Below are 20,545 nucleotides of genomic sequence, written 5' to 3'. Positions count from 1 at the left end.
CCTTAGCTTTGGCATTCTGGCAGTCATAGTTCACAAAGAAATATACGTCATGGTTCATTTCAGATTTGGACTATTAAAAAAATAATAAAAATACAAAATAATTATGATGGCATATTTAGTACAAGTGTAAGGATTTCAGTCAAATATATTTGATAGGCCTGGGGTACATTTGTAATATTTTCAATAATTTAACACATGTTGCTCTGAAATCATTTTGCATTTTCCATTTTACAAATATGCATGCATTTCTTTATATTTGATGGATAATTTCAAAACATCAGGTTACACTTTGCACACAAGCTTCCACATCAGAATTTTCATGGCAGTTCTGGACACATGCACACACACACACACACACACACACACACACACACACACACACACACACACACACATACACACACAAACAAATTGCAAGTACTAATCTCCGTCTGCCCATGCAGAACTGTCATATCAAACTTCAAGTGTCTCAAAAATATGGCAAAGAATAAGTGGACACTGAGCCAGCATTTCAGGGATGCATTTCACGAATTCCACGATTCCAAAGTTCAATTATGATTGCAATAATGGCAAAAGGTAATTATCTACCAATGATATGAATGTTACTTGTGTCTTTGCTTGTTCATAAAATCAACAGTGCTGGCAAAAGAGAACATATCATCTGTGTCTCTAATTTCATTCAAATTCATTGTATTTTATAAGTGCAAATTCAAAAGCAATGTTTGCCAAAGAGATACCACTAAATGCATTAACAATGAATTCTTACTCGCAAATATTGTAAGTATTTATGGGTCAAAATAGTTACATACAGGGAGACCTATATCTGGTTTACAGGATAGTGTATTCAATTATTTACTGCCATTTAAAACATTTGTAGCTCTGTTGATATTATCTGTTATTCGGTTTAGATATATGTGACTTGTAACTTTTATCTTAGTGCTTTTATTCAGGTTAACAAACCTTGGAGGCGATTTCCCTTTCCCTTTCTTACTTTAAATTGAAAACTAAAATCGTGTGATGTACCAACTCGGTTAAGATAGGATGATTGGAACAGAAATCAGACTGAAACACTGACGATGAAGCAATGTAGTGATGTAGGTAGGTGAGGCTGTCAAAATAAATAAAAATGAAAATAAAGTTAAAAACATGAAGCACATGAGTTTCATTGCTAGGGAGAAAATGTTTTACCTTAATTTTAGATGTTTGACAGAAACACTACATAGGTTGGATTTTATATTTTACAGTGATCACTGATTTCTTTCTGGTTAGATATAAATTTGTCCTGTTTATGCCACAGAATATATACTGTAACATGATTGTTACAAATTCTTAATTACACTCATATTTATCTTTTTAAGTTCACACACTTTTTTTGTCAAAGAACTCTTTTCTTATACCGGTATATATTCAGGATATGCATGTCATGAAAGTGTACTTCCCATAAAGTAAAGAAAAATGACAGCTAATTGCAGAAAGAGCACCTAAATCATTCTGATTTTCTCTTGAGCAAGATTACAGTCTACATTTATTGAAACAAAACAAACTAGAGACTGACACAATCAGTCTTGCTCTACTCTCAGTCACTTTTAAAATTGTTCTATCATCATAAATAGCAAATGCAGTCTCATTAGATGGCATAATTCTATAATCAAAAAGTTAATTCTAGCAATTTTTACATTAACCTACTGCCCTTAATTCACTGTTGAAGAATTAAATCATTACAAGAAGAAATTCTTCAAGAGATAGCGATGCCTCATGTATCCTTAAAAGACAGGTTGTAGAATAAGAATCTATTCCATTTCTGCTCCTTTCTAATATAGTATTTTGACTAAGACATTCAATTTACATTCTGGAAGGCAGAAGAAACACATCAGGGCAAGAGTGAAAAATTGAATAGTATGTGCTTACGTACGGAACAATAAATGAAAATTAAGTGGCTAGCTGTTTGCAGACAAATGAGGTTAGTTGAACAGTAAAGCAGCACAGGCATGCAAGTTTTAACAACTGAAGTAACTCTACATTAAACAACACTGCTCATAATTTGTGTTGCTGTTGTTGTTGTTTGTTTGTTTTTTTAATCATTGAAAATGTCAATAACAGAGTAGCACTTCTACTTGCCTAAGAAAGGGACATTAATGCACGATAAACACAACATTAACAAGTGATTAATCCTAAGTAGTCAGCAGAGGCAGATCAGCCTTGCTTGACTTGAGTGCTTACCTTTTGTTCTTGTCATCTAGAAGATGGGACCCAGGGAATCAAACCACGCCACCAGACTGCTATCCACAATGGCTAGATCCTTGAACTGATCAAAGCTGATTCTGGTATTCACAAGCGAGAGACAGTAGAAGATAGAAGGAAGGACAGAAAGAACAACAGAAAAGAAGAACAGAAACGAGAGTGAGGATGTTGTGATAGTATAAGAAGTACAATCGTGCAAATTGCAACTCGGGAAAAATCTACTTTTTAGAATCCCACAGATGCTATCCAGCAATCACTGAATAACAACAGTAATATCAATGAGAAAACATTTCTTTGATATATATAAAGTATATATTTTTCAGCAAATGCAACATTGCATGAGAATATTCCCTATGTTTCTCTCATGGATCGTAGAGACCAAGAGAAAACAAGCATTTCATGAAATGAACTACAATTCAGAAGATAGAGCTCCCCAAACAATGTCTATCACTTGGATAATACACTAACAACATCTACAATCATTTTCTAGAAATCATGGAAGAAACAGTGTGCAAAATAAATCATTTTTATCAATAAAGGGAGACAATCTCTATCATCACTACCATTTAAAAAATAAAACATGCTAATACATTGTAAATCATTCCAAATCATTATTATCAAATAAAGGATCTTGCCCAACACATCTCTCTGGCTGACCTGACCAATGTTGTTTTTATTTGAATTGTTGAATTGGTGGGGGGTTGGTGGTGGTGGTTGTACATGTAGTTGCAGTTGTGGTGGTGGTTTTCGAGGTGTTTGTATTTGTGTTGTATTTGTGTTGGTGTTTGTGTTGGTGTTGGCATTCATGTTGGTGTTGTTGGTGTTGGTACTGATGTCGGTGTCGGTGTTGGTGTTGGTGTTGGTGTTGGTGTTGGTGTTGGTGTTGGTGTTGGTGTTGGTGTTGGTGTTGGTGTTGGTGTTGGTGTTGGTGTTGGTGTTGGTGGTTGTGGTTGCATCTAGTTGTACCTTTGGTCTGGGCCAATACTGGCCATCTTAAAGACATTGTCCACCATCTCCTCAATAGCATCCTGTGACATAGCCTCCATGACAGGCCACATGTCTTCCCTGTAAGGGATGGAAATACAAAAGATAAGTTGAAGATAGACTGGAAGAAACATCGGGGGAAACCAAACAGCACACAATGAAGACTCATTTCAATGTAAGAAACAATGAACCTTAATGATTTCATAGAATGAAGATTTCACCACCATTAATTCTGTCCTACAAAAAGAGAAATTATACAATCAGAATTTGCTTTCTTACCAAAATCCATTGATAAGCATTGTCAACATGGACTCCTAAGAAACATACACCCCTTGAAAGGCAAAAATTACTGTTGCCTGCAATTTCCTATGCAGCCACCTTCAAAACAGCTGTTGCCACAATTCAGGAATGATTGCTAAAATCTTGTTTTTAATGGTAAACTTTATTCATAGCAGGGGCACTTGACAATAATCTAAAGATGGATAACACAATAGGAGTCAAGAAGAAAGCGTCTCAAACCTCCACAACATTCTTTTGTTTATTAACATCCCAGCAGCAAATGTTATGATAAATGTAATTCATGGTACAGTGTATATAATTTTCATTGTGCACTTTATTTTTAATCTGTTTATGGACAAAACCATTACCTTGCAAAGGGAGAAATTTCTAGATAGAAACATATGTTTTTGTTGGTTTTTGTTTTTTTCTTCTACCTAATGCCAGCACCAGACTGTCAATATATGCATCTTTTGTGAATAGAAAAATGGATTCCATGTCTTACATGGCTCACCAAAAGAAACATTGACAGATAATCACTTTGCCTGGCATAACCAGGCACCTTTTCCTTTTCCCCATGAGAAGAAAACACACAATACAAAACAAAAGAAGTGACCATAAGGACTTTAAAAAGACATACTTGCTGCCTGGGTTAACAGGGAAGGGGATCTTCCCATTGCTGGTGAGTGGTGCCCCAGTGTCTGACGGGATTGGGGCACTGAAGAGTGAGGAGACTGGACGCCCTTGGTTATCATCGAAATTTGCCATCTATGGAGAGAAAATCCAGTATGAGAAAACACTCACTGTCATGCTTTGTAAGACCCAGTAGTGTTGGGCTCCCATGAAGTGGGAAAGCAGGTCCAGCTGAGATATATTTGAGAACCCCTGTAATGAATTGTGTACAGGTTTATCACTGATCTATATGCAAGTACACATACCGCCGAAGAATCTCTACTGGAGTAGATCGTTACCAGTAAACATACACTTTGATGCACAAAGCTGCTGACCAGTGCTATTTGTGGTTTTGCAAATGTACCCAGGTGGGTAGCAAATGAATCACCACCACAACCCACCCATGAATCCACATGCTACTAGGTCTTTAAATGAATATTGCTACTTCAAAAGCATGTCATCGGTTGAGAAAGATAAGGGTACTAAGACTCCACTCGCCCTGTGGGGTTGATGGGGTTGATGCCCTTATCTTTCTGAACCAACAATTTTCAAACACATTGCAGTACGTTTTCACATAGACCAGTTTGAACACATCTTGTGAGTCACAAAAGGATGTTCTATTGTGCTACTTGCCTGTATCAGCACTCTTAATTAGGAGGTTTTACATTGGAATAAAAATAACCTGTATTACTTCACTCTTCACTAAGAAGGCCATCTCCTCATTTCACATTGGATATCTATTTTTGCAAGAGAGAAATTAAAGTAGATTACATGAAGTATGGAATCAACCATTTAGAACACACCCAATTCTTGAAAGTTTCTCTATAAATCCCAGTGTCCCTAAAAGGGCTTTGTATGTTTGGTTAAGTTTAACTTCAAAGGAGTGCATGGCTGAAAGACAGCATCTCCTCACCATCTCCTCTTCGCAGGCCTTGACGACATCCCTGACCAGCTCAATGGTGACACAGAAGTAGGCCTTGAACATCTGCCTCAGGTTGTCTCGACTGATGCTTCCCACTCCCTCAAGGTCGTAACCCTCAAAGGCATCTGCAGTTGGAAAATAAATATCCAAACAAACAAACACACACACATGATGAAAACACAACACAGTGAATCTCACTTATGTTAAGCTGTTGTTGTTGCTGTTCTCATTGTTGTTCTATCAAAAAAAAAAGTTACAGACTAATTGTGGTAGTCATTGTGACACCATTTGCAGTGGCTATTAGCAATCTTTATACAACACCTGATTAGAATGTAGCTATCCGATTGGTCGATTGCCCATTACGTGACGTGCCATTTCTGTGCTAAATTCAAGAATCTGTGAGGACCACATCTGTTGACGTTCAAGGTGTTGTATAAAACAAATAGTGTATGGTCTTTACTCGTGCAATGGAACAAGATTTCGCACTCGGTGAAAGATGAGGCGCACTATTCAACTCGGCTTCGCCTCATTGAATAGAGCGCCTCTATCTTTCACCTTGTGTGAAATCTTGCACCATCGCACTCGTGACCATTCACTATTTGTATACTATTACAATAAGCAAGGTTGAGAGAAGACTATAGGAGAGTAGAACACACTGTGACACTGCTGCTGAGTTTTAATTTGTGTCTGTTTGTCTGGTTTGTTGGTCATATTGCTTTGAAACTGAGTGAAAGCATCAATCCATGAATCCATGATTTTTTTATGTCATCTTTCTGCTTTGATTCTTAACTTGATATGTTTCCTTCCTTGACACCTTTAAAAATGAGCCTGTTTGTAATCAAACACACCACAAGTCAGATTGGTGCATTGTACCTGCACATGATACTCACATTTCACTTTCTCCTCAAATGAACCCTTCACAAGAGTTGACAGCCCACAGGCAAACTCAGCAAAATCTATGTAGCCATCACCGTTGGCATCATAGAACTGAGGTGAACAAAAAGGTTAAATAGGATTAAAAATTATCACATGAAAAAATGATTGAAGGAAGGAAATACTGGTAGATACACATGCATACAAGTAAATACAAACACGTATCATGAATAAAAAAATTACTTAAAAGATGTTTTAAAAAATGACAAGAACTCACAAATACATTAATAGATATGATTTAAAAGAAGTTACACACCATTCTTAAAAACTCTACATAACATTGTTATGTGGCATCTTTCTAGCAATAAAATAAAAAAGAAACAAAACAATGTAAAGATCAAGATGTCCCTAATGCTAACACATAAAAACCATAAAAGCTGTTAACATCAAGTACACGAATGCACTCGAAAAACATACATTGAAAACAAAACAAATAAAGCTTAAATCTTAGATTACTCCACATGGTTCAGAGAAAGAGAACAAACACTACCTTGAACAGTCTCTCTAGCAGTAGGCTCTTCTCAAGCCCCAGCGGACCCAGGCACTGGTCGTAGATCTCTCTGGTGATACCCTGCTCCTTGTTGCACAAGACTCGGTACTGTTCGTGCAAGGCCTCTATTTCGTACTGGTCAACTGCGACAGATATGGAGCAAAAGGGAAGTCATTCTTGAATGCGTACATTGGTTCTTGAAAACTTTGTGACAGAACTCTTTTGGTACCAACTCTTGAACCACTACGATTCTGACCACCAACAACTGATGAAAGTTTTAACATATTCATTTCAAATATTGCTGGGCTGAAACAAAACAAGGGCTGTGTCAAATAAAGCATAGTAAGGGTGAGATGGTGCACCCCTTGGGGTTGTATATGCATTATATTTTGAGTGTGAAATCCATTACATTCTTTACAAACTTCACAGATGTATGTATCTATTCCTTGCATTCTCTTCCACACTTACTGCATCATAGCTCTAGGTGGCTGCACAATAAATACAACAATGCATCACACACTGTTGTTCTTAATGAGCATTCAAGGAAAGCTCAGAGCACACAGGATCAGTACTTACAATGTGATATTGACTTCAATTTGTTGATCTCATCCCACGTCAGACGCTTGATAACTCTCTCTTTGCCTGTCAAATACAAATTGATAATAGATCTCCTTTTTTGTTTTTTAAGTAATGGGGGGGGGGGGAAACGATATAGGCAAAGTATGGGAAAGTGCATATTGTTCATTTAGAGCTGAACAATATTTCGCTGTAAATTATTGGCTAGAATGTCATTGAGTAATTGCATTGATAACATCCACATTTAACAGAAAATTCATTTAACTTTCCTGTCTATCAAGTGATGAAATGATGGTAAAGTGGATTGAAAATGAGCAGCACATGCCTAATATCCTGGAAAATGCAAATGTGATGTTCACAAATATTGTCATAAGTTCATTTAAAGATTGTAAGCCTTTTGCAAATGTCATAAAATTTTGCATGGTTAAAGAATAATGTCTCCAAAAATCATGTATATCTTGTGGTTATGCCCTTCAGAGTTATTAAAAAGGAAATGAAATACAAACCCAATGTTACTCCTTTTGTATCAAGAGTAGCAATTGGAATTTTGAGGGAGTCAGAGTAAATTCACTGGAAATCTATAATATTGTTTTCCCATCATCATGAAGAAGTTTCCAGCTTATTCTGAGGAAAGGTCTGAATTGCCTACCTCTACAGTATACCAGCTTATGAAGGGAATCTCATTTCCAGGGTTGCAAAAGGGACACACAAACTTTAAGCCATCACTGAGCAGCCAGCATGATAGCCATGGAAATCTATAATGTTGTTTCCCCGTCCACCATAGAGTAGTTTCCAGTTGTATTATTCTGAGGAAATTACCTACCTCTACAATGTACCAGTTTATGAAAGGAACCTAATTTTCAGGGTTGCAAAAGGTACACACAAACTTTAAGTCATCACTGGGAGGGTAGCCAGCATGATAACCATGGCAAGCCGATTCTAATTTGTGGTTGTCCCCCACTACCATATATTGGGACTAACCTGGGTAGAATGGCTTGAATAGGACCGTCCTTGGGTTTGCAAGAGGAGGAATGGGTATCTTGATCTTGATGAACGTATGCGTTCTATTGTGTCGGTCGTGTGGCTCGCACCGCTCGCAAATGTCAAAATCGACACAGTTGGCACACTGGAAGGTGACAAGAGAAGGCCAAACTACCTCAAAGACTCTCTCACAATGTGATCGTCTTCAAAACAAACAGCTGTCATACATTTTCTGATTCTTCATCATGACTTTACATGAGTTACAAGGCCAAAAAATGAAAATTATCTATTCATAGATCTACAGGGGAGGGATATGTTGTGAAAAAAAAAAAAACAATCAGCCATAAGTAAGCTATTCAAAACTTATATTTGGCATTTAATTGGTGTAACCGTAGCTACTTGATCAACCAAAGAAGAACTGACTCATTCCATTCATCGACATGGGGGTTGTTTTCTCTAAAAGAAGTTGAGATAATGTCATTCATCTTGCGTCTCAATTCATCCTCCACTTGTTACAGAAAAACCTTTGACATATATTTCACTATGCAAGAACCACATGAAATCCAGAGAATGATGAATAATGTAAAGCTCAAACTAGATGATGACAACTATTACAAAAAGAAAAATCAGCCTAACTATTGCAGTAAGAGAAATCTACATTCATCTTTGAAAATATTGTGGCTCGGGTGATATCAATGAGTCAGATTTGAGATGTGCTGAATAAAAATTCATGGTAAATTTTTCAAAATGCATTACAATACCAGCATGCAGCTTTCACATCCTATGAGTAGAAATGAAGTTTCTTGCTCTTCCAGTAACACGGATAATCACACTTTTGGCTTTGTTCAATACCCGTCCACTTAACTGAAGTTTCCTTGACACCAGAATAGGTTGCTAGTATTGGTCTCTTGCATGTAAACCTCTCAACAGATATGATCACTTTAATATCTAAAACAATCTGGCTGCATCACCTCACATAATTGTACCTTTTAACAGATTTGCAGTGAATATCAGTATTTTCAACCCCCTCCCCATCCCTTACTGTCAAAGAGACCCTTATTCTGAATCACTGTACATACCTTGTATCTGATTCCGCATATCGGGCTTGCCTGGCATCTATTGCATGTGATCCCACGGTGAATGTAGCCCTCTGTTTACATGGAAACACAATTCTCATAACTACATTGAATAAACTGACAATATAATAATTTCTTCTACAGGAGCCATTGTTTGTATCAATCCTCCTACTGCCGTACAATACAAGTAAACAACCCCTTGCGAGATTACTTTTAAACTGTTTGGAGATTTATCTCTGTTGAGCATGCTACAGCACTGTACCATGATCAATTGTTATTTGACAGATGATGTCACAGACAGAATCTTGGTTTGGAAGTGTTTCAATTTGTTATTTCTGTGGGTGTGTCCAAGCACTCTGAAAAAAAAGAAGATAGAATATATGCTGGCATATATTTAGATATTCTTATTTGTTTTGTTACAGAATAATGGCATCGAAGATAATTCTTTTACCTTTCTTTGCTTGGTCTTCTGCGATATTAAAGAGGAGATTGAGTAAGCTTTGATTGCTCTCGTGCCGGTCTATCTGATCTCCCGCTTCATTGGACACTCCAGCCCCGCCTCCTCCCCCTCCGGCTTCTCCTCCACCTCCGCCCACCTCCCTGACTGCGACTTCGGCCGTGACAGACATATCAGTGACAAGCAGTGCATGCTGCGTGTCACCGAGGCCGACCGAGCGCTGAGTGCTCAGGGCAGTGATGTTTGTCTCAGCCAGGCGGTCTGTCGTGAGGGTGTTGGAAGAGGGGAGGGGCACTGGATGTTGATGTTCTACATCTCCCTGGGCTGCTGCAGAGATGCAGAGAACATCACACTATCACTGTAAACCTGTCTTTCTTTTTTATCTTCTCCACATTCTTCCTCCACTCACTTTCAAATAGTTAATAAAGAAGTCATAGTGCTGAGTGCACAATAGATAATTGGTAATATTTGCTTCATAGTGCATTTTCATAAGCGGATCCAGAGGGGGGCACCCTGGGTGCGTCCCCCATTTTTTTTTTTTTTTTTTTATATATAACAAAAGAAATAAAAGACAATTGCGCTTAAGCCCTTTTTTCTTTTTCTTTTTTTTTTGCTTGTCAGCCGATGAAACCCGGAAGTGACACCAGAAATATTTTTGGCACTCCCCCTTTTCGGAATTCCTCGATCCGCCCCTGATCTTTATTGACACACCAGCTTGCAGCCATTTGTAGCATCCTGTAAATATAGATCTCTCTTCCATTCAAGTTAATCATACTTTATTTCCTAGAAAACAAGGATGATATACCATGTGAAAATAAAAATGTGAAGAAGACAGAGTTACACCCTTATTATTTAATTTCTCACATCGAGTGATATCATTCTTAAGTTTCTGTTTCTATAGATCTGTAAAGGTCACAAGTTGGCGTTACTTCACTTGCCATTGATGACAAACATTATGGAGATGCTGTTCACTGCTTGAGCTTGCAAATTTTGGTGATGTCTGAGATCTTTATACAAGGGAAACGATATCTCACCATGTTGGCCACATAGTCTCGATGCAAGACTCTGCCTGTGGTGCCAGAGCAGGGCTACAGACGCTGCCGTGACAGCACCAGCTGAAACCCCAACAAGAAAGGTAGACCAATGTGGCTGATTCGGGCCACTGGCATCATACATGATGTTGAAGATGTTGAAAAAGTCTGTTGCTGGAGAATCCCAAAGAAGATGTTTATTACCTGGAACAAGATGGTCATTCAAAACGTCATAATTTTGATATCAATAATAAGGCAAGCCGCCCATAATTTGACCATAACGCTGTCCACAATTCGACTACCTGCTACATGTAAAACCTATGCCTTTTGAGTGTGGTCAAATTTTGGCACAGTAGGTCGAACCTAGGACAATTTGCTTTGGTCTGCCTTTAGTTTAATACAGTACTCTCCGCATAATCGGGTAGGCTCGGGCAGAGCGTTTCTTACCCGATTAAGCGGAGTACCCGATTATCAGAAGAACACGTCTCATTCATAATTGGCACACACAATGTATATGTACATGCATTGTACACTGCACCAAACACCTTCACGGTATGTTTAACACGCGTGCTTGCACGGCACATTATACATACCTTACACTTGCTCAGTCACGAGCAATAATCTACACTCTTTTTATGGACAAATATGTCTTCAGAAAACTTTGTCGTTTGACTATAGACTCCTCGCTAACACGCAGGCATTTTCTGAAATGAACACGTCTATTTGCGTGCACTAGTCACGTAGAACGTCGGGTTACTTTTCGAGAAGCTAGTGACTGGGGAAAAGCAAAATTATATATGGAGGTGTGGTGCCTAGCCTGATTTTTGTTGCAAGCTTCTCGTATAGTGAATGTTGTTGCGGAGCAAGGGAGGAGCGCAAGTGTGTTCAACTCCCGTCTGTCTATTCAATTGTGAGTGCCAGCTACATGCGCAATGTTCGTTTACGTGTGGCAAGTCGGTACTGGTACATGTGTTTTCATGTTAAATCACTCCCCAAATAATCGGTATTCTTTGCAATTAAAGCAGAGAATGCGATTAGTGCATTCATGATTTCTTAAAGTGTTATATCTGCGATAAAATGTGGGTAGAAATTAGACTACAAGAAATTATTTACCCATTTATGCGGAGAGACAACCCGATTATCAGGTAATTTTAATGTGCATTGGAACTGATTTTTACATTACTACCCAATTAAACGGAGTACCCGTTTAAGCGATACCCGATTACGCGGAGAGTACTGTACTAGAAATATCAGATAATTCATCTCCGTGCTGAAAAGCAATTAGAGTAAAACACACCATTTGCGGCAGGCTTTGTTCAGTGTGCCTATTTGCTGCAGGGGGCATTTTATTCATTGATGAAAAGGCCCAATCACGTGTCACTTCCCAGAACACCTGCAAGTAACTCTTGTTTGTGTTCTAAACTAAGTGGGACTAAGCACACATGATGTTCATTAGCTGTTTATTGATGAATGAAAGTGCCCCTGCCAGAAATAGGCACCCTGCCACAAACTGAGTTGATTACTCTTATTTGTTTGTTTGTTTTTTAGCATCTCATAAGCAGACTTGCTCAACATTGAAGACAGTGTCAAAGACCTCTGCTAGTTTTGTGCAATGCCAGGAAATGTTTCCATCAAGATACCAGTAATTTATAAAGAGCACAAATTGAGTGAAAAAACCTGGAAACTGGAATCTAATCTCACTTTAGTTACAGCTGTATCTCACTCATGCATGGGGGGCCGGGGGCAGCTTACTTGAACATCAAAAGATCATGGCACTGGACTGAACAGCTGTAATTTGTTTGTGCACACAACGCTATCTACAGCTAGACCGATAAATCTGCCTCTTGTTTGGTGGCCTCTTGTTAACACCACTAGACCTACACTCTGTCACTAGCACTAGTTTACTCGGTATTGAATACCGACTGTGCAGTAATAACAACATGACAAGAGGCCATCGAACAAGATCATCATGAGAGGCAGATTTATCGATCTAACACAACACTAACGTTAGAATGTTCTTCAGACAGTCAAAAAGAAGTAGATCAACTACAGACAAGTCATGAAGTACCCAATCCAAGCCAAGGCAATTCAATAATGACAGTAGCGTAATTACGACGACATTGACAACATTCGCACTGCGTGCGTGTATTGTAACGTATGACCGTAGTGCAGCTATGCAGCGACTGCACTCTGTCGCAACGAAACGGCACTCGACTTCACGCCCACACCTGCGGGCGGCCCATCTCGGACGCGGCTGCTCGCAGCAGAACGTTTACGCTGGCACTCTATCAAAATAAATATGAACGAATATGCAAGGCGTCTTTTGATTGCAGAATAATAACGTGTTCGATTCATTACCGGCTCATTACCTGACTGCCTGCCTTCTACGTTTGAACCCAGTTACGTCGTATCAAAGTCTAGTATCAATCCTATCGTCATCCGTCGTTCAGTAAAAGCCTCTGGACTAGCTGGTGTACCGCAGCTGCCACAGTAGTGCAACATTGATATCGGTTCAGAAATGGCGGCTCACGCTTAGCCTTCCCACAAGGCGTAGGTCTCTAGCTCTATACTTTTAGAAAATCCAGTAAGGTTCGAGAGATGGAGTCAAAGTATATGTATTTCCTTTTTTAATCCATGTTTGACGCCGCCGCTCAGATCTTTTATATTTATTTTTAAACATGCGCCAAACTGGACCTGCCTAACGGATAGGAAAACAATTTGATTCATGCCTAATTTTATAGTAAATGACCAGCCACTCTCTATATAGGCATATAGGCCTAAGGAACTTACTCAGTAATTATGTCCGCGAACGATGGTATACTTTTCCCCATCCCTACAATACTAATTTGTCAAAGATGTGCAGTGTACTAGTAATGAATGGCAATGGAAGACACGAGAGGCGCAAATGGAAATTGCGCGAAGATTATTGGAGGTAAAAATAAAAAATACTCGACTGGACATGTCTGGACACTAATCCGACACTGAGTAATGATTTCAAGACCAGGGGGGTGTTTCATCAATTTAGTCAGCGCTGACAAGTTGTCAGCCTCTGACAATTTCAGTAAAATCCTAGGTTTTGATTGGCTGAGATGCTCTGGTCACTGACTGTTGCTATGGTGATTGTCAGAGACTGACAACTTGTCAGCGCTAACTAACTTGCAATGAAACACCCCCTGTAATGGGCCTACTTGAAAATTAATTGGATAAATCAGTTTTATTTGTCTGGATTAAGCGGAAAAAGTGACAGGCTCTAGGCCTACAGGCTTTCATGGGGGTATAGTGTTAAACGCATTCACACCATGTACCTCTGATTTACGCATTTTATATTTTGCACATATTTCTGGGCGGGATTGACCTTTGTTCTTTATGTTAATCATTATATTGAGAGAAATTTCATTCATTTTAATTGAATAAACAAGCAAAAATTATATTCCCGACATTTGGTATGCTAGTGCATTGACAATATGAGAGAAACTTAATGTAGCGGCTGACTAAATCAAACGGCATTGTCACATTTTCCCATCATTATAAGGGGAAAAATATTTAATATTTCATGACAGTGTATTAAAACACTCATTAAGATCTCACACCTCTTGTTGTTTGTTCTATGATTGTATAGAAAGATGAAAATGTTTATAAAATATGTGTATATATATATATATATATACACATGATCAGACGTGTTTTCATGTCTGTTTCAGAAACGGGTTTGATTAAGATCTTTTGTCACACCATGGGCACTGATGAAGAGTGTGACCTTGCCTTTCAGTATTTGAGAGCTATGCTCCGTTTTTAAGATCTTCAAGATCTAGGATTTATTATTGTTTTTTACGGCGTTCTTTTTCTACTGATTCGTTTACTTATATATATATATATATATATATATATATATATGATAATCATTTTCATCTTTCTACAATAATATATCAAACTGTTTTCTTGTGAACGTACGAATACAAGCAATATTGTGTCATTATTGTAGTCGCGGGGATGGAAATTATATAAAAAGTCATGGCCAGCGGAACGGGGGGGTGGGGCGAGCCCCCCCCCCCCCCCCCACACACACACACACTTTTTGTGCACCATACAAAGGAATACATATAAGGTGTCATCACTTTGCCCCCTCCTCCCACTTTTTTAATCCGGAAGTACATAAGTGGCACTAAATAAAAATAAAAAGAGATCTTGAAGTGTGAGCGCGGTAAGGTTATGTTTTTCCACTGAAGACCTTTTTTTTTTCGTTTTTGCTTACTTGTTAGCTCATGAAACCTTAAGTGCCCCCCCCCCCCTTCCCACTTTTGAAAATATTCCGCCGGCCCTGAAAGTCATTTCATGTCTTATATAGGAACGAGTACATGCATCAGTTCACAAAATTGCATGAGGTTTTATGAACCAACATGTTGTAAAAGGCGACCTAAATATATCAAAGCACACTTGTTGAACAATAATCATTCAGGTCCCGTTATATGTAGAATATCATAATTGTATAGATAAGTGAAAAATTGTTTAATGAATATATCACAGAAGGTAGAGCTTGGATGCCTAAGAAAGTGATAGGAAATGTGAAGGAGGAAGAAAAACGGAGTATATAGACAGGAGATGACAGAGAGTGGGCATAGGCCTATAGTGCAGGCAGAGTAAGTAGTGAAAGTTAGCATTGCGATTGTGCAGTATAGCAAGTTATTCACCTCATCGAAAACTATATAATAATGCATATTTAACCTATCTGGGAATATGTCAAGAAGGCAAAATAACTGGCGGATGTCATTAGCCGGCCTTACATACTCATCATCATGATAAATAATTACAAAAGTGATTGATCTCTACTGAATGGAGTTGTGGAGAAACAATAATATTCAAAAGACAGAGCACGCAGTTTGGGGCTAATGAATGGCAAGTCAATTAGAGAGAGTGCTGGGCAGGCAGAAATAATAACTGCACAACAGTGAGTACAGAATACGAGTATTACAGAATACAAGTAACTTAAATGCACATAATTATTATCATAAAATTGACTATTAATCAAAAGTCATCATCAGTCAACATAATAGGATGCAAGGAGGCGTTTTCTGAAGTCTGTGCTTGAATACAAATAAACTGGGGGCAGAGCGATATTCAATTCAATTCAGTAATATATTCAATATAATTATTATAAGATTATTTGATAATATATCCAAATTAATGTACAAAAATGTGATGTATACTTCCTGGCTCTTTGATGGGTATCAGAAAAAATATTCATTCTCATTCATAAAAGTGCAATATTCCTATCTCTTAGTGCAGTCTTGGTCAAACTTCGTTTATCCTATATTCATGGTCACCGCATAATCAAGTCCGTGCATATCACCATATTATTTATGTGCGCTTTGACTAAAGTTTGCCGTCTGCATGGTCTGCGTGAATAATATGCCCACGTCCGTTAATACGTCCTGTAGTATGACAACCATTCATTTCGCGAAGGTAAATAATATTACTGTCTGGTTCTTCACTGATTTGTCAGTATAACTGTGTAATATATTATAGGGCCTATAATCGTTATGAGGGTTTCTCAAGATACTGCGTTCTCTCGTTGCACAACAGCGTGATTTCTTCTTGCAAAAATGTCGTATGTTCAAGCAGATTCATGAGAAATTCTGAAACTTATATACGTCACTGTGGAAACATTTTTTTTTCAGTGACATGATGCATCCGTTATTCCGAAGAGTAATCCGAAAATGAAATAAGGTTCGTTATTCCGAAGATTCGTTAATCCCAAAAGAGAAGAGGCTTGTTATTCCGAAGGTTCGTTAAGCCGAAAACGAAACAACGTTATACATATTTGCTTATATATTATTTTGTTTACCCTATGTCTATAAAGAATGGACTATTTTTTGTGGTACTTCTCTCTTTGAAGAAGATAGAATGTAAAATTGTATGAAATGTGATGGAACCATCCTCTTTTATATTCCATTGTTCCGTATACGTGTTTACAAACTAAGAAGTTTTATATTTAAAAAACTAAGAAAGGTTTCCAGAAAGTTATACCCAACATTCTAAACAGACGTTGTCTCAGGACGCCCTCCCGAAATTCACTTATACTCACACATTAAAAAAGAAATCGTTCAACAGCCCCTGATTATAGCAATTATTTATTCACAAGCAAAGTAGATCGACATGCCTCCCGATATCCATGAACACCCAGGGAGTATAAGGAGTATAACACTAGATGGCGCTTTTCATGTATCAATGCCAGTGCCGTATATTAAGAGAGTCTGGCCAACTCGGTTTTTGGCTTATGTGATTTGAAGCCTGTGATTGGTCAAAAGCTGGTCCCGTGATCTACAGGCGCCATGTCGTTACCAAAGTCAATCACGCGGGCGCGAGCAAAGCTCATACGCAGTGCCCATTGTTCATTACGCGCAGCTACGCGCTAATTTTGTTTGCCTTTGGGAAATCCCCAATATCAGTCACGGTGCAGTGGGGATAATGAATTGTCATTGCCGTTGTCTACTTTATTGAAGTAGAAGGTATATAATATATTGTTTTAAAGTTATTTTGATATGTTTCTGCGAAAAACTGAAGATTTGTCATGCCTAAATTCCTGCCCAGCACGGCGTTGCTTGAACCACCCGACTCATGTGTAATGATGCACCGCTTGCCGACAGATCCAAAACGAAGGAAAAAAAAAAGTGGGAAATCAGTGTGCGACGGGAAAACTGTATGATATGTTTTCTTTGGATTCCTCACGGTGTCTTTCAGACTATCCAAGTTTTGATTTACATTTGTCTGCCACCGCCATAACGTACGAAGTGTAGCCTGAGGCATTTGTTTCGGTCGTCCGTCCGTCCGTCCTTCTGTCTGTCCTTCATTCCGTAATCATTTTTTGGACACCGTTTGTAATGAAACTGTTTGACATAAGATGCATGTGTGAGTGGACGAAGTTTTGTCTTTAGCTTATAAACTTTTGTGTAAACACGCTCAAAGTGAAAGGTCAAAATCATGTACATAATGGTTAAATTCTTAAAACGATATTACTATTTCCCACATATTTACATGCAATTTTTGAAGGTGAGTACATGTATTTCCAGACAAAACTTACTGCGGCGACTATGATTCTCTTGTGATTCATTTATTTATTCATTCATTTATGGGGGGAGGGGTGGGGGTCGTGGGAGGGGGCCAAAGGTCAAGGATCAATGTCAGGTAAAATGTTAGAATTTTAGTATCTATTGTTAAAATATTACTACCCAGTTCCTCCGTATATACCTTAGAGATTACCCAATGCAAAAACTTAAAACCAAACACGGTATTTGCATGCCATCATTACTACACAGTTAAGGGAAAGATTTTGGCCATGATGGTCAAAGGTCAAGTGAAAATAACAAAATGACAAGATTTTCCACATATTTTTAAAATAACCACTCAAGGTATTGCCATGAAGTATAGGTGAACTGACGAGTAAAAAATGCTCAAATTCCTTAATACTTGCTCTCTTAAACAATAAAGGTCATCCATTCACGCCTAGTTCAAGGAAAGTACACACTCGACGTATTATATCTTATGACAAACATGCCATTTTTTCTGTCAACTATATGAAACTGACGTGTAACATTGTCAAGACGTACTCTACCGTATGTACCCAAAAAAAAAAAATACAACGGGACTCTCTGCATTGATATCTTTAAAAATAGTCAATCAATCTAAATACAAATTCAGGGTATGAAACTGTAACTCATTGCCCACATTATTTACAGAAAACCCCATTCGATTTGCTTTAGTGGTCAAAGAGCGTTCAATTACTTATTATAATGTCATGCAATGTAATGTAATATAACGTAATTTAATGTAATATTATGTAACGTAATGTTATATAATTTATTATGTTTTTCATAATCCTTATGCATGTATTGATTTAAGATTTAAATGTTAAGCGCTTAGAAACTACTGTAATAAGCGCTATATAAATGTACATTATTATTATTATTTATTATTAAGAGAAATGAGGAGTTTTGTAGAGGATGTCAGAAATCTCTTCCCTCCAAGTTCTGTCTATTGTATTCTCACTCAGAGAATCTTCGAAGTGCTTAACTTGGAAGAATCAGACTCATAACATGCTCTACAACAATCCACTTTTCTCTGTGACCGCTTTACCAAACTGAGAGCTAAGATAATGTATTTTAAGACGCTGAAGTAGCATTTAAACAGTTTAATCCTATTGGGTGTTATCAATGCGAAAATCTGATTGTATTTCTTTCTGTTTTTTTTTTTTTTGGGGGGGGGGATATACTGTACACCTGCTAAGAGAACAATGATGGTTGAGGTATATGCCGGTAGCCATTTGGACAATTTTATTTGTTTTTTAACTTATTTCATATCTATATATTAAATGGTCCTGATAGTATAGTTTATATTTGGTACGGATGTCACTGAGGATATCCCTCATCATCATATGTTATCCAGGTATTTGTGCTTTCGTTCAATTACAGGTCTTTTTAAAAACTATTTCTAAACAATTTGAGATCATTTTACATACCGTAATACGCTCTTGCCGATGGCGTTTCATGTTGTACATTGTACATAGGCGTATTCCTTTTGGATTACATACTAATAGGCTTTCATGTCTGTTTCATACATAACTATATGGTACTAAATAGGATGGTAATTGATGGTTATTTACGCGCAAAACAGTAATAACTGTGGAATTCGTATATTGCCTGTGCACTGCTAGAATTGTTAATTTATTTATCATTTTGTTTTACAATATTCTTGTTCCCTGGACAGCTTGCTAAATACAATATAGCATACAGTCTAGTGAAAGTGTATGACACGGCATACTGTGAATTCTTCTTTTATATTTACAGCAAAAAAAAAATCATATTTATATTCAAGAATTATGTCCTTTAGACAGCTTCCCTATACCTGGGTGCTTGTGTCTACAATGGTCTATTTAAATGTGTAAAAATGATTGACGATTGTTGGCTTTGTTCAACATGGATGGAATGAAAGAATGTCCCTCCCCCAACCTACACCCTTTCTCTCTCTGTGTCTCTCCCTCTCTCTCTATAATAAAAAAAAGTCAAGCAATACAGTGCCTTGCGCCTTTGGGACGCCTGCGCGTAACGCTAACCCCCAAGCGCACGCGCTAAAACCTGAAGCGCGCTGTACGCTGGGTAACGACATGGCGTCCAATTTATGAGTTGGCCAGACTCTCTTAATATACGGCACTGATCAATGCTAGTGTCCCTGACAGGGACACTAATCAATGCACCGCATTTCGAACATGTCGAATCCGGTCGAAAATTAAAAATGTGGTTGCAACCAGGGAGGTGGATATATTCTTTTACACCTCGTTGATTCAATAAGTGCTTCCACCGAACCCAGTGAGATATTGGTACGAGAATTCTTATGGCCAGACAGTAATTTTTGGTTTGCTTGTTTTTTCTTCTACCACCATAGCCATTACAGCTATTTTTCCATACAAAAACATAGACGTCTCATTCCTCAATATTTAGCATTCCACTTATACCTTTTCTCCAAGTAAATAATGTTCATATCACAAGTCGATATCATGTCTTCTTGTCCCAAACAAGTCGACTTGCCGAGCTACAAGAAATCGGCTTCTTGTCTTCTTGACCTAAACAAGTCGACTTGCCGAGTTGCAATAACTCGGCTTCTCGGTATTTAACCTGTCTTCTCGTCTTCTTATCTCGTCATCTGGTTGGCACTTTTAAGCTTCCGTAGCAATTTTTACTCTTTAGAAAATGTCCACATCAAGTCACGCTTGTTTGCATTTTAGCGGTTATTTCATCACACATTACAATGAACACTGCATTCCGAACGGCGACATGCATTACCACTTTGTTTGAATGGTTTTTCATTGTCAGCATTTGTAAAATAAATCATTGTTTCTTTTTCTTTGGACTTTAT

The 20,545-nt window shown here is 38.0% G+C and overlaps 1 protein-coding gene across 1 annotated transcript; it reads right to left on the bottom strand.

The window, feature by feature from the left end:
- Positions 1-980: 980 nt before the first annotated feature.
- Positions 981-10,784, bottom strand: LOC139716647 (uncharacterized). The gene is made up of 12 exons (XM_071628175.1): positions 10,643-10,784; positions 9,603-9,923; positions 9,155-9,225; positions 8,076-8,220; positions 7,095-7,160; positions 6,519-6,661; positions 5,986-6,082; positions 5,087-5,220; positions 4,142-4,269; positions 3,208-3,306; positions 2,221-2,321; positions 981-1,108 (listed from the first exon to the last, which is right to left on the bottom strand). The coding sequence occupies exons 1-11, from the start codon at positions 10,782-10,784 to the stop codon at positions 2,237-2,239; spliced, it is 1,431 nt and encodes a 476-aa protein (XP_071484276.1). The 3' UTR covers positions 981-1,108; positions 2,221-2,236.
- Between the last annotated feature and the right edge of the window lie 9,761 nt (positions 10,785-20,545).

This window comes from Diadema antillarum, unplaced genomic scaffold, assembly GCF_040938485.1.
Source record: "Diadema antillarum isolate AM-2024a unplaced genomic scaffold, OU_Dant_1.0 scf00000068, whole genome shotgun sequence".
NCBI classification, from domain to species: Eukaryota; Metazoa; Echinodermata; class Echinoidea; order Diadematoida; family Diadematidae; genus Diadema; species Diadema antillarum.
This window is presented reverse-complemented; position numbering and strand designations above follow the sequence as displayed.